This window comes from Chaetura pelagica, unplaced genomic scaffold, assembly GCF_000747805.2.
Source record: "Chaetura pelagica isolate M959 unplaced genomic scaffold, ChaPel_1.0 scaffold275, whole genome shotgun sequence".
In the NCBI taxonomy this organism is placed as follows: Eukaryota; Metazoa; Chordata; class Aves; order Apodiformes; family Apodidae; genus Chaetura; species Chaetura pelagica.
Genome location: NW_009953486.1, coordinates 7,821,016 through 7,835,460, shown reverse-complemented (window position 1 = coordinate 7,835,460; position 14,445 = coordinate 7,821,016). Strand labels below are relative to the sequence as shown.

The 14,445-nt window shown below is 40.6% G+C and overlaps 1 protein-coding gene across 1 annotated transcript in view; it reads left to right on the top strand.

The window, feature by feature from the left end:
* Nucleotides 1-2: 2 nt before the first annotated feature.
* PREX1 (phosphatidylinositol-3,4,5-trisphosphate-dependent Rac exchange factor 1) overlaps nucleotides 3-14,445 on the top strand; it is a gene marked incomplete at its 5' end in the record, with an annotated part of 140,668 nt that continues 126,225 nt past the window's right edge. The window contains one exon of the mRNA XM_009998770.1: nucleotides 3-80. Within this exon, the coding sequence (XP_009997072.1) occupies nucleotides 3-80 (78 nt within the window). The remainder of the gene's footprint in view (nucleotides 81-14,445) is intronic.

Here is a 14,445-nt window from a genome sequence, read left to right as displayed (position 1 = left end):
TGCGCCTCCGCCTCTGTGTCCTCAACGAGATCCTCAGCACCGAGCGGGACTACGTGGGGACCCTCCACTTCCTGCAGTCGGTGAGCGGGGCCGCGGGCAGCCCCCCCAGGGGCAGCGGGAGGCCGGGCAGGGGGGCTCGGCCCGGCGCGGAGCTGAGCCGGGGGCTGCCAGGGTGTCCCGGCAGCTCTTGGCGCAACTTGTGGGAAGTGCCTGGGGCCAGGCCCGCTCCGCTGAAAGGGGGGAGTTTCTTCTGCTCGAGAAGCTGCTGGGGGATGTGCGCGGGGCCGCCGTGGGCAGAGCGGGGCCGCAGCAGCCGCGTTCTCACCCCGGTGCCGGGGCGCTGGGTCCCGCAGCATCCCGGGGGAGGCAGGCGGGGGACTGTGCCTTCCTGAGGCTGCCAGGAACGGGTCCAGGGATGGATCTGCTTTTCAGAATGCCTCATCGCTTTTGTCGGTGGTGGTGATGTTTAGGAGTTGCTGTTACACCCACTTAACAACTCTACCCTTACTGGCTGTTGTGTATAAATATTTATTTTTATTTTTGCTGTAATGGTAAATATAAATATGTGATTGAGCCGGGTGTGTCTGTGCATGTGGAGACAATTATACTCGCCCTCTGAAATTATCCACGGACTGGTTCAGAAGTAAAACTCCATCTGGATATTTCCTTTTTCCTATACGGGCTATAGATGTGGAATTCATCAGCATACCACCACACTCCTGCAAATAACTAGGAGAGCCTGCAGTAAAAGTTACTAGATAACAGATATGCCATAAAAAAGAAGAAGAATAAACTGTTTGATCAGACAGAGATCAAGAATCAAAGCAAGGGATGTCTCTACAGAGATTTCTGAAAGATTGGACAAGGCAGAAATTCTTTCTGGTGTTTTGCTAGATAAGTGCTAAACCCTGATATAATCTAAATGGATTTAGACCCTGGACCCTTTTTGACTTGTCTTTCTGGAAAGGTTTTTGTTTATTTGTTTTTTAAAGTCGATTTGCCTTCAGTGTTGTTCAGATTCACCCAAGTGGCAAACTGTCTAGCATGAAAGACAAATGAAAAGGATGTGGTTGCTTTATGAGCTAGTCTCTCCTTAAATCCTTCTTTTCTCTCTCTAATAGCTGAACTCAGAGTCTTTAATTCCAGAAAACTTCCAACTGAAGTGCTGGTTTAGCTTCCTTTAGAACTGGCCTGAATGTGAGTAGGTTCTTAAAAAAGCTGCAAGTTGAACGAGTGCCCCACCCTACAGACCAAACAAAACTCTCAGAAAACCCCTCTGTCCTAAGTACTGAATTTGAGATTTTGTCAATTGCAGGCTGGAATGAGGATTCAAGCTACGTGTATTTTTTAGCTTCATTTCATACAGCTAAATGCAGTCACAGTGTTAACTAATGGGATTTTTGTATATTAAAAAGCAAAACAAGTTATTTTCATTACTGTGGCAGTTTTTATGAGAGCAGTAGTGAGTAACAGGCCTTAGGTACTGGCAGGAGAAAATACTGACAGAGGACACTTTGTGGTGGTCTCAGGATGGCACTGCAGGCTGAGCCCCTCACAGTCACCTTGTTACTAGCTACTAGGTGTAGATTGGCTGTAGTGTTGTCTTGGGAGGTTGATTCTGAAAATGCAGCTATACCCCCTATGGAGTCTGGGTTTTGGTAATTATGTTTGAGTAAAGCACTGAGGGATAGGATCTTTCCTATCTTGGTTTAAAGCAGTATTCATACACAGGCGCAACTTTTGGCACGTGTCAAATGTTCATGTGCTGTCCTAAAGAATGACAGTTTCTTCAGTCATTGACTTAGTTCTTAGGGGCTGAGTCTCTCTAGAACATCCAATATAGTTGGATGATGTTAGCACCAAGGAAAGTTCAATAGGGATCTGCTGCAGTATGTGAGGGTAAAAAGAGCAGCAGTGGGATGAAATTTTTCCAACTGAAGTTTGGAGTCAGAAATATTTTCTGCATAGATTTGGTGGGTGGCCATAACTTAATTTCTAACAAGATGCCCTGCTTCCCACATGGAGCAGCTAGCATGACGTGCAAGTATAGTAGCATCTATACAGTCAATGGAATTACAGGCAGTTATAGGGCAAAAGTTTTGCCTTATGACACTAATAAAAGTAATGTAGCACTGGTGCCCTGTATTCTCAGATCTTGAACCTCACCAGAAAAGTCCACTTTACTCCCATTAGTTTGTTTTTCCAAGTGCTCTGACATGACTGCTGCTCCTGCCCCATCTGCCTCTTTCTTACCATCTCCTGATCCGTGTGAGTTGCACTTACCTAGTGCAAAATAAAAGTAAACTGTTAGTCTTTCTGGGGTAGTGTGCCTAGTTAGCACTCAGACGTGGTTGGGTGATGTTAGGGTTTGTTGGGTTTTTTTACAGTGTGAATTGTACTTAAATTGATTATACTTCTATATGTTGCAGAAGCAATTTTGGCTGCAGTGGACACAAGGCTGCAGTTCCTCTGTGAGGGACAGCTGCAGTTCCCAGATCTTACGGAAACTTGTGCCTGTCAAACATGAGATGAGATATATGCAGGGCACAGGTTCCTTTGCTTAAGAAACTTTAATAGCTCTGATAAATAAAGGCAGGCTAAATCTCATATCTTCATATTGTCAGAATGAGCTTTTCCCAAGTAGGATGGGACAGTTGTGCTTTAGAAAAAGGTTAGGTCAGGGAATTTGTGCTCTTTGTTAAATATTTGCTATTGAATCACTAGTCATCATTAAGTATTCTCAATAAACAATGTTTTTAAAAGCAAACAACTAAATTCTATGGCGTTATTCACAGCACTGAGGTTGCTTGCTAGCAGCAGCTTCCTGTGTTTCCTGGTAATGTAAAAGAATCTCCAAAGTATTTACTACTGCGGGTCTGCAAATAAATCAAAGTAACTTTGATTTATTAATAGTATTTTGGTCCTTTTTAGAAGGCTAATATGTGACCATGTCAAAGGACAGGTTTCCTTTTTCTTTTTGTCTGCTTAGAAACCTTTTCGCGCTAAGCTGCAGGGAAAACAGGTTTCCTATAAACATAAGGACTCAGTCCTTATTTGCTTTGCCTAAAGGGTTGTGGTCCTTATTTTGCTTCCATAGATTAATCAAGTGGGTATCATTAAAGTTATAGAATATGTTGTTGTTTTTTCCCCACAATAAAAATTCTGTTAGTCACTATGAAGAACATTTGGCTGTGAGTTTTGTACTCATTTAGTAAAAATGCCTCAGATGTTTACCAATTAAAATAACAGACTCTAGAGAATAAATTGTCTATTTCATACCTCAAGTGATTCTGGCAAAAAGAGTTATGTGTGCAAATTTAACTTAGATTTAAACTTAGGCTTAATACATACAGTTAATTTTTCACTGTGTATGTTGCTTGTAAGATTTTTATTCAGGTGAATTTTGGATGCAAGAAGGGGTTCCTGGTCAGTTTTGCTCCTGTTTAGTTTCTGGTACTCCTGTTGATAGGTCATATTACAGTATCAGGTATCAGAATTGGGGAAAGAATGAAACCAGTAGCTTTTCTCTGTGGTTTGTTCCAGATCTCACAAGATGACACGACCAATTTCAAGGGATATCCTTTTTTGTTGTTTGTTTGCTTTTGTAAAGCAGAGTTTGGGTTTTATATTAAATGGTGATGCAATAAAGATGTGATACTCATACGCAAATCGTTATTTTGAAAGCTTTATTTTTTCTAGATTAAGCCTCAAAATCATGAGTTACCAGGCTGAGGGAGGGCAAACTCTACCAGCTCACAGCTGATGATCTGAATTTACTGATTTAATTATGAATGTGCACATGCTGTATTGTGTCCTGCCTTGTCTGCCATTTTGTTAGGCAAGTATGATGTTGCAAAATAGGGAATCCTCCTTGAAGGAATGCTTTGTAAATCCAGAGTATTAATAGAAGTACTGCACTTATGCAGATATGTTAATAGCTTTACTAATAAAGACTCGTTACATAGCCAAAACTTTTAAGCAGCAGGGAGAAATACAGGTAATGGATGAAAACATACTGCTGCCAGTGTCATTAAAGAACTACTGACCAAATAAAAACCAAAGTGGAAAATTGTAAGAAGCTATTGGAACTTTACTAAAAGTTACTGATGTAGCAAGGTAAACTTCAAAGAGATAAAGGTAGGTAAGTCTCTGGTGAGATCATAAACCTTAAGGATTTTCAGCCTCCAGACTTCAAGATTCAATTAATCCTTTGCCTGCCTTTGGCCTCTTTAAACTTTCTGCAGCATGCAGATATGTCTATGTTTTATATGTGGTCTTGTAAATATTTATTTTTCTATATGACAAAATTAAACCAGGTGATAATTCAGTTTGTGAGACCAGTTGGCTGAGTGTCAAAGCATCTGTCTGGTGGCCTGCAGTCTAGCACATGAATATGTGAGTGACAGCAGAGTCTTTAGGTACTGAGGTGTGATGTCTGCACATTGCAGCCCTTAAGCTTACCCATTCTCTAGGTATCTGCTCTTGCCTGTGTTGTCAAGCTGTATGGAAAAGTCACAATTCATTGAGAGAAGAAAGGCTGTGGTTTGTTTGAAAGCTGCCTGGTCATTCCACAGAATCCCAGTAAAATGTTTGATACTAATATTTCAGTTATAAAAGACCGGCTTTCAAGTAAGGAGACATCTGAGAAATTTCAGACATACTTACTGACCATAATTTTAAAATTTGATTGAATAGTGGGTACGCAACAGTTAGATGTCAGTATTGAAAAGTTTGGTTTACCAACTTATAGATATAATAATAGGAATTACATATTAAAGTGTAGTAACAGTAATTATCCAGTACACTAGATAGCAACTGTAGGTATTTTGTTGTTACACTTTCCTATCCTTTAAATCCACTGAACACTTAACTCTAACTTACACATGCAGCTCTCACAACTTAGTCGATAATTGTAAGAATAGGAAGCCAAATTGTTCTCTACATTGTATATAAGTACAGCTCTTTCATCTTTCTGAAAACAAACCACCAACTTGTAAATTTCAATGTCAGAATGACAGGATGTACCTTCAGGTTGAGCAGTTGATGTGTGTTCTGTGCAGGCATGAAAACAGTATGAAAGTTGAACTGCCTTCATCAGGCAGGTATCAAGTTGGATGAAGTAGTTGTACCAGGACTATTTTTAGGTTTAAATATTATGTTATCCTTTATTTTTATATGAAGACATCTTATCTATTGTATAAATATATTACATTAGGGCACGTGCCATCAGATAAATGAACCCACATCCTACAGACTCACAATATTTATGTTATGCTCCCTTTTTTTGTTTGCTTTGTAGTTGTAATTAATCTAGTATCTCTGGATTTTGCACTCCACCCATCTTGAAATATGATAAGCATCACAGACCTTTTTTTTTTCATATTTCACAATCTTGTTTGCATCCAAGATTAGGGCTCTGGTTCTCAGATAGAGTAGCAAATAGACCATTTGTCTCAGCTGTGAGGTGTGGTTTCCTGTCCTACCCTGTTCTCTGCCTGTTTCACCCTCAGTAGATAAAGATAAATGCTGATTCTGGAAGGTGAACCATATGGTTTGGGTAAAGTTGCTCCTTTATTATGAGACAGCTAAAGAGCAATTGAGGAGAGGAAGGAGATGGAAAAGGAAATTTGTTTTGAAGTAATCTAAATTAGCTTGGCTGTTCTTTTGTTTCACTCAATTAGTCACATGCACTCACCTATAGCCAGTTGTTACGGTTGTGAATGATCAAGATTTTCTACTGTTGAGTCTTAACAACGTGGAGCATTTTTCTTAAAATCCCAGTTGTTGACATTGAGGAAGCTCATAGCTTTAATTTTAAATGGCACGTTTATAGCCCTTCTGGTTGTAAAGTAAAGTTTGAAGATACAACATCAGCAAAGCATAAATGCTCATGAATTTTTAGGGGCTTGTGTTCTGACTCCTGAATACCTGGGGCTGGCAGTGTTGCTAGTCTCAGGCTGCCTGGGCAAAATTGGCTGCTAAAGGCTGAAATCCATCAGATTAAAAGGTTCTTTTGCTCTAGATACAGAGAATGTGAAGAAAACAATCTGGATGTAGATATTGAAACAGAAAAGCAAAACAAAGCAAAGAGAAAGCTCTGAAAATTATTAGTTTGAGCCTGTGGCATGCAGAGCCCAGTTTGAGCCCTGTACCTAAAAGCAGGGATGGAGGATACAGAATTAGCAGGTTCTCATCTGCTCTGAGACACATGTCTGAGCTTAGTTTTTCACTTGGAAAATTGTGTGACCAGCCCATGCCTTTTGAAATGAGGCTTTGCAAATCACAGGTAGATAGGACTGCAGCAGATTTTTCATATGAGTGGAGCTGTTTGTCTTTTTGCAGTCACAGAATCTCCACAATGAGAAAAACATCATTAAACCCCAAGGTAAGAAGTAAAACTCCTTTCCCTTTGCTTCCCTTAGCTTGTTCCAGGTTGGTGTGCATCTGACCCTTGTTATCCTTTATCTCAGGGCTACTTTGGTCTCATTACATCCTTCAGAGGGAGGTGTTTGACCTGACTCTGGCTCTGCGTCTCTCCCTCCTCTCATTGCAGTGGTATCATCGGTCAGCCCTTTTGCCATTTGTGCCTCCCTCTAACTTCAGGGATGCCAGTTGTTGTCTGAACATGTGTCATGATCTCAGGGGAGGGAGTTTTAGGCTGCCCAGTGCTTTTCCAGCGCCACGCTGGTGCCTCTGCAAGAAAACTCACTTGCAATAGCAGTCTGGGAGCTGAGTAAGTGTATGGGAGGTTCACAGACCCTGGGCTTTGGTAGGAAAGGATATCTGGATCAAAAGTGAAACAAGCATCACAGATAGCAGAATTTATCTGAGTTGCTCCACATGTAGCTGAATGCATATTTGATTTTACAGTATTTTTTGCTGATTTTTGCAGGAAGCAGACTCCCATTGTGGCAGCCTGTTTGACCTACATATAGGAAGAGAAAAAATTTGAAAGCTTTGCTAATTTTCCACTTTCATGGATGTTTTCACATTTAGTTTCAGACTAGACTAAATTGTCAATTTTTTTATTTTTTTTTTCTCAAATAGTTTTATTTTGCCTGTGATCATTTCAGTGCTATTATCTGGATTCTCTAATATGTATGTATCTTGAAGTCTAGTGCCCAAAGTGCAGGCACAAGTCATTTCCAAAACTATAATAGAACTGAGCGAGTGAAAGGATTACTTCACACTTCTTATGCATTTATACAGGAGCATTATTGCAGCACAGAAGCCTTAAGAAAGGTTTATCTGAGTTTGTACCTGTATTTGAGGGCAACCCATTGCTCATACCAGTGACTGTGACTAGGTGTCTGCATAGAGGATTCATGGGAAGAGTCTTATATTTAGACTTCTGGGATGGAGCCTGGAAAGCCAACACTGGACTCTCCTTAAGGGGAACAGACTGACATGTTTTCAACCTAGCATTCCTATGTTCAGATCCTGGCAGTCCCAGAGGCATCCCACTCTGGGAAGGGTATCTGAGGCTTGAAAAGGCTGGGTCTCCCAAGTGCAGTGTTTGCCTGCAGGCATCCAGATGAGTCTGTGACAGACAAAGCCTTCAAGAAATTACTTACTTCTATTGCCCGCCTATTGTTTCCTTCAGGCCCTTGCAAGAAAATATGAGGGACTATATGTGAATTTCCGTCTTCTTTCCAGCTGTAGAATCCCTTTTCTGTTGTTTTTGTTTCCAACCTCGATTGAGTTCTCAATCTGCAATAGATGTTTTCTTGGTAAAGGCCCTTGCTCAGCTGTAATGTGTTTTAGGGTGTAAATGGTAATGTATGTTTTGACTTGTGATGCTTGAAATCACTGTGCCTGTTACTGGTCACCACCAGAGAGAGAACTACTGACCCACATGTATTATTCCCTAGACCTTCATTATCTGCAAAGGCTACCATGAGTTTTCTTGCACTAAATGGAGATTTAGTGACAAAGCTTTACAGTAATCTTATTTGGCTTTGTTGGACCAGGCCATTCCCCGTGGCAAAGATTTTCAGATCTCCTGCTCATCTCCTTTTTTTAAATACTCTTGGAATTAGGAAATGGAAATATGTGGTCTCAACTAGTTTCTGAAGATTTTTTTTTTTCATTTGCAAATAGTGATTGAATCTGGTTTGTGGATCAAATTTTTGAAATTGTTCTGCATGATTCTATCTTCCAGTTTCTCTGACTACATGGCAAAGTTTATTTGCAGCCGTCATTTGGCCAGGCCCTTTTGTTTCATGCTTTAGGTTACACTGTAGTTCACTAGTGCTGATGCTTATTGTAATGGTCTGTATTGTGATGGGATACTTAATCCATATTTACACGACAATATTTCCATTAAGTGTTCTGAATTGGCAGATGATCCCTTTGGTTAGTGCAATCAAAGGTGGTGCTGTTTCAGAGTGCATGAAGGCTGTTAAGGAGGTAAAAAATAGGGTAAGGCTTGTGGCATAGGGTGGCTATTTCCTCCTCTGTTAGGGTGGCTTCAGTCTATTCCTCCCCTGCCCCCCTTTTTTGTCTTTGTTTCTGTCTCAGTATTTTGTGTTCTGTTTTCAACTTGTATTGAAGCAACTAGTGCTGTCTCTTTGAAGAATGGATTAGAAGCATCACTAGCTTACTGTATTTCTTATCTGTTTTGAAGAGTTCCCATTTAGCACTGGAAATGAATGCAGCATGCTCAGCCTTTAACTGCTAGAGGCAAGAAAAAGATTTGAAAAGTGCAACAATGTAATTTCTCAATCAGCTACAGACAATTCATTGTGAAGCAACATGCAGAGCCATCTCATATGGATATTGAATGCTACCTTTTACTGCTTTTCTCTGTCAGATCACAAACCAGGGCTTGGACTGGGGGTTGCACCAACAGTATGCCTAAGACTGAGCAAAGTCTTAGATTTAGATATTACTGCAGATGAAGATTCCTGCTTGATTGCCTAGCCAAACATAAAGCTTTAATGCTGCTTCTGCACATAGGATTGAGTCAAGCTGTAGTGGACATTCAGAACTGCGGTAGGTCTGTACTGGGAGAGAACCTCAGGGAGGTTATCTGGACTAAAATTACTCCTGCATATACTCTCCTTCACCCTTCTGTAGAAGCCACTCATCTAAAGAAGCCTTGGTTCCCTTTGAACTGCAGATCTCAAGAACAGAGTAAGAGAAAAGAGTTCCTTCACTCTTTCTACTGAGCCCTCCTCCTAAGAAGAATAACTCCTTGCTTACACAGCTGATAGCCATATGTCAAGCCATAAGATAGTGATAGCCTAAAGCTGAATGGGAGCTGATAGGGCCCTTGAAACAGAAGGACAGAAGGACAGGTACTGACCATTTTTGGCATCATGACACTTGTGTGTGAAAGCCCACCTGTTTTTCCACCCAGTGGTGAAAAAACACAAGAACTTTAGCACAAGAACTTGTCACAATCTGGCTGGCAAAGTGACTTCCTGCAGTTCCACAGACAGCTGCAATATTATGTCATGTATCTTTGCATTGCAGACAGAGAGCAATAGATTTCTACATCTTGATTATTTAAAGATTAGGGTAGTTACTGAGATAATGGGGCTATGGAACTGAGTTAAAGGAACACTCGTGTCCATGTAAGGATATTGAGTCAATCTCATGAATATTGCCATTGCTGTAATTATTTCTATGGAAGCATATCAGCCATAAAAATAATACCTTGCTGCAACTCATCTTATGCCACATGACTCATGGAGTTAATTTTGTGACCATTCTCAAACTGACTTTCATTTTGTACTTCTGGTTTTGCTTGTGGTTAGTTTATGTGCCAACAGGTCAATATATTGGTTCCCAAACCACTTAGCTTACATAAAATGATGGCACTTTTTTTTTAAACAAGCAATGTCTTTTAGTCATTAAAAAAATCTTTGTATAGTGATCATAATTTAGTTGGCTCAGTAATACACTTTCAGTTTTAAAAAGGGGGGGAAAAGGAGCAAGCAATCTAATATGCAGGGTGCTGATTATATATGCTTTGGATTTGTCAGTTGTTTAGTTGCCGCTGTCTCAGAGTCAGGAAAGATGTTTTCAGGGCTCCTTTATGCATTATTAGGAACTGCTTGGCTGTTTTTGAAACTTGGTGTGATTGGGCTAGGAGTTTGACTTGCACAAATCAGGCTGCTGGCTTAGCTGTGAACCAGTGTCGCTACCAGTGATGCCAATCCTATGTCATATGTGTTGGAATGAGCAAACATTGATTGCTGAGAGGTCACTCTGCTCACCCCCTCCCTGAGTGGACTACTTAAAAGGAGAGGCTAGCACAGTCCTTTGCAACTGGTGACCCTAACTGCTGACATTGCCACCAAGGATTGATGTTTGCCTTGGTGATCTGATTAAGAAACAGCTTTGAGCTGTGAGAATAATTTTACTGAATGGATGTCAGATGTTAACTGCCTTCATACATGATATAATGGGCTTAGATTTTAAAAGGCTAACAACATCATCCACATCTTCTTATACTTTCTTATCTATAGCAAATCACTTTTGTCGTGAAAGTTTTTCCTGCTCATGCTTCTGGCATCCTAGTGTGGTGTGAGTAACTTGGAACAACCTGCTATGGGATACACAAGGAAAATACACGTCAGGAAAGAGGGAGAAACCTGAAAGGTTGGGCTGGGGGCTAATTTTGGAGGCTGAGGGAGCTGACAATGAGAGGAGTTCCTGTGTCAGTGGTGGAGAGCCCTGCTTTGGGGACAGACTCCTGATAAGAATTTGCATTTTAGTGGGTCCTTATCTCAGATGGGTGGGTGGTTTTAGCTAAAAAGCAAAGTCTCTGGTCCCATGGGACTTTCTGTCTAATCTGACAACTGCTTTGAATTCATCACCTCACAGGGAGCCGTTTGCTGTTAACCTCATCACAAGCCCTTTTCATTTTGCTTGAAGGGGCAATAACAGAAGGCTGTAAAACTTTTGACGTGCTAAAATGTTTCGGACTCTAAAACGTGATTCTTAAACAAAATCCAGGTTGTTGTGGGGACAATGAGCAAGCGGCTGTGTGCTATTTAATATGTAGGTCACAGAGAAGAAGGCATGGAGGCAAAAGTTTATCTGTCTTGTTAGATATCATCAGTGGTTAATGCCTTGTATTGTTAAGCAAGAGACTTAGGCTACAAATGTGGTAAACAAAACAGTGCCCAGCTTTTCGCTGGCCTTAAGGCCAACTGGCATGGTCTGGTCTTGTACCACTGAACTCTCTGAATCTCAAAAGTAGGATGGCTGCATTCATACTGCCTTTTGGGAATGGTCCTTGGCTCATCCTAACTCTGGCACCATGACTGAGAATTGTTTAGGAGAATGCTTGTAGGCCTGGGCCAAAGGGTGCCAGGAAATATTTTAACAGTTTTCTAACAGAATTGTGAGGCTCAAGCCCATGTCCTGGCACTGCTAGCTTATTAGTATAGGCATAACCCAGGGTTCCACCCCACACTGTGGCACAACTTACTAAAATAGGATGCCATTAGAACACTGATGCTTGCGGTAGAGCTGATTCCCAGACTCAGTGCTGGCCGTGTTGGTGGCTGGTATGGGTGGGATTATTTCCAATGCTTTGTTGTTATGTGAAAGTTCTAGGTGTTAGGCCAGAAGTACTGGGAATATATTTTGTCAGCCTCCCCTAGATCTGTGGAGGAAGAAACAGAAAGGAAAAACTGTTTGAATGGTTGGGGACTACTTTCGGACAGTGTCAAAAGGAACTGGATGTTAATTATCTAATCCTGAGTGTCATTACACTGAGTTATGAGTTGAGATATTGTAGACTGAAGGCATTTTGGGCCTTCATATGAAGTGCTGCTTGCTCATTTCTATTTTATTTACTTCCTTTTTTACTGTGGAAAATCAAAGGCTTCAAATGATAATCACTGGACACTTGCATATAATTTTTTAGCTCACAGCCCTCTGGGTGCTGATGTTTCTGTGTTTGTTGTGTTACTGACACTGTGATCAGAAGTCAGCTCAGACGGAAAGCAGCTGTTTGTGAGAAGAGGGTGTTGACAAGACACAGAATAAGGGAAGAACAGCAGGGGAAGGTTTCCAAAGAGAGCTGCAGTAATGTGTTTGCCATGAGCATTCAGTTGTCAGAAGGATGATCCCTCAACAGGAAAAGGAGAGATGGAAATTGGGAAGACACTTTTCACAGTTTGACTCCTTTGTTGGCTCTTAAAACTTTACATGTGAAAATATCCCTGTTGCAAATACGTGACTCCTTTACATTGGCACAGTGTTTTGTTCATGTGTGATGAGAACATGTTCTGAAAACATGTTAGTAAATAAATAATGACTTTCTGGCTGTAATGATCAAAGATGATTTTTTGGGAGGTATAGTTGAAAAGTGAGATTTACCAATTAAGTTATTTAAACAAGACAAAAGTACCACTGGAGTTTAAAGCTTAGTCATTAAACAGTACAGGGCACTCAAAGTCCAGTGCATTTAGTGTTGCAGTATCTGTCTTGCTGGGCCTTTTATTGAGTCAGACCTCCAGTTTTGCCACTGCTGAATTTCTAGAATCCTGCTGCATTCAGTCCTCCGGCCTTCACATTGCACCCACATTCTTGGTTTACCACTGCCTTCCCTTGCAGTGGATGGGGAAGCTGTTGCAAAAGGACTGCCAATCTTATTTTACACATTTTATTCAATTCTATGCATTTCTCCTTTTTTTCAGCACTTACAAGTAGTATTTGCTTGAGTGCAAGCAACTAGCTGCACTTAGGAGTTAAGGAGAGAGAGCAAAAAGCATTTAGAAAGAAAAATGGACCAATAAATTTAAGGTAAACTCAATGCTTTTGAACTAAATGCAATTGGAAAGAGTATTGGTTCTGGATAAATAGAAGAAGTAAAAAAGGACAGATAGTACGTCTGGAATTAGAACAGGTCATTGCTGAAATATTGCATTATTACATAGCTTTTCACTATGCACCAACTATGATGATTTTTTGAGAAAATAAAATGTGGGCAGCTCCTGTTATAAATAAAAACTTGTGCACAGTTTTTACCACTTTGTTTTTAGTTCAGTTTGTGTTTTTTGTATGTTTGCATGCGAAAAAGGGGTCAAAACTTTCTTACTCTTTACTCAGTGAGAAACACATTCCCTGAAGAAATGTGTGTTTTCTTCTTTTCAGCTCTGAAGCCTCCCTTTCTTTAAATATTTAACGTACTCAGCTTCGTATTGATTCTGACATGGTGAACAGATCAAACTGGCGAAACTTTATTTATGGATGGATTTGTTGGTGAAGGGTGTTGGAAGTTTTCTGGAGTTACACTGAGTAGCAGAGGAAAAAGAAAAAAGGTTGCTTAGTAGGGGTTCTGTTTTGTATTATGTCTGGCAGAGCACCCTTTGAGGAGTCTGCTCTCTATGGACTTTGTCCTGTGAGGTGCTGAAACCAGGAGGGGCTGGGAAAGGTCAGCCTGTTCTAGCAGGTGCCTGTTGCCTTGCAGTATCAGCATTTTCTGTGTATAGAATATGAACATCATGAATAGCAAGGTACATCTGGGAATTTAACTCTGACCTCAGTTTCCTTCCCCATTTAAAAACAGCTTAATATGCATCTTGACATAAAATACAGAAAGAACAGATAGCCTCTTGATTAGTTTTGTCTGTTATACCATGTATGCAGTCTGTGTGCATGTGTCATAAGAGATCTTTTTGCACAATAGAGGCCAATGCATCTTTCTTAAGCAATTGCACAAGAAAAGCTACAATATTTGGAAAGTAAAGTACGAATCAAATTTTTACAGCACACAACCAGAGGAACTGAAATTTGCAACCAGCAAGCAAGAATTAAATTGCAGTGGCAGCAATTGCTATGTCCAGGTGGTGTGTGTTTGGAGGCAAGGCTGCATGACATCAGTTCTCTTTTAATGTGGTTCTGGCTGAGCTGCTGGGGCAGCATGATACCAAAAGCCAGCTCAACCCAGTGGAAAGAAAAGTCTCAGGCCATTTTGCTTAGAGAACAAAATTTCACTTTCAAGTGCATTAAGAATAAAGATACTAGTCTGTGTTTATGCAGCACTTTTTTTGGCTGTATTATCTCAAAATAGAAACCCCCTATTTAGCAGATGGGGGAACTGAGGCACAGAAAGGCAAAATTACTTGTCTAGAGGTTGCAGGGGAAGTAACTAACAGAGTCAGAGCCAGCAACTGAAGCTAAGTATCTTGTCTTCATTCTTTATCTCTTTCATAAGAAAAAGTAGAGTAAAAGATGTCACAGAAGCTATGCATCTTATTTGAAAAAAGTGTGACAAAAAGTTTAATTCAGTCTTCTGGCAACCAGCTGACACAACCTTGGTAGTTAGTGCTCAATTAATTTGGTGATCTCAGCTCAGTTCTAGAGGGACTGTTAGGCATAGCCAGAATCAGTATTAATAATCTCTGTGACAGACTAAGGATCAATGGGGATTTGAGGCAGTAAGAGTTTTCTGCAAGAGACGGTGCTAGGAGTATTCCTGCT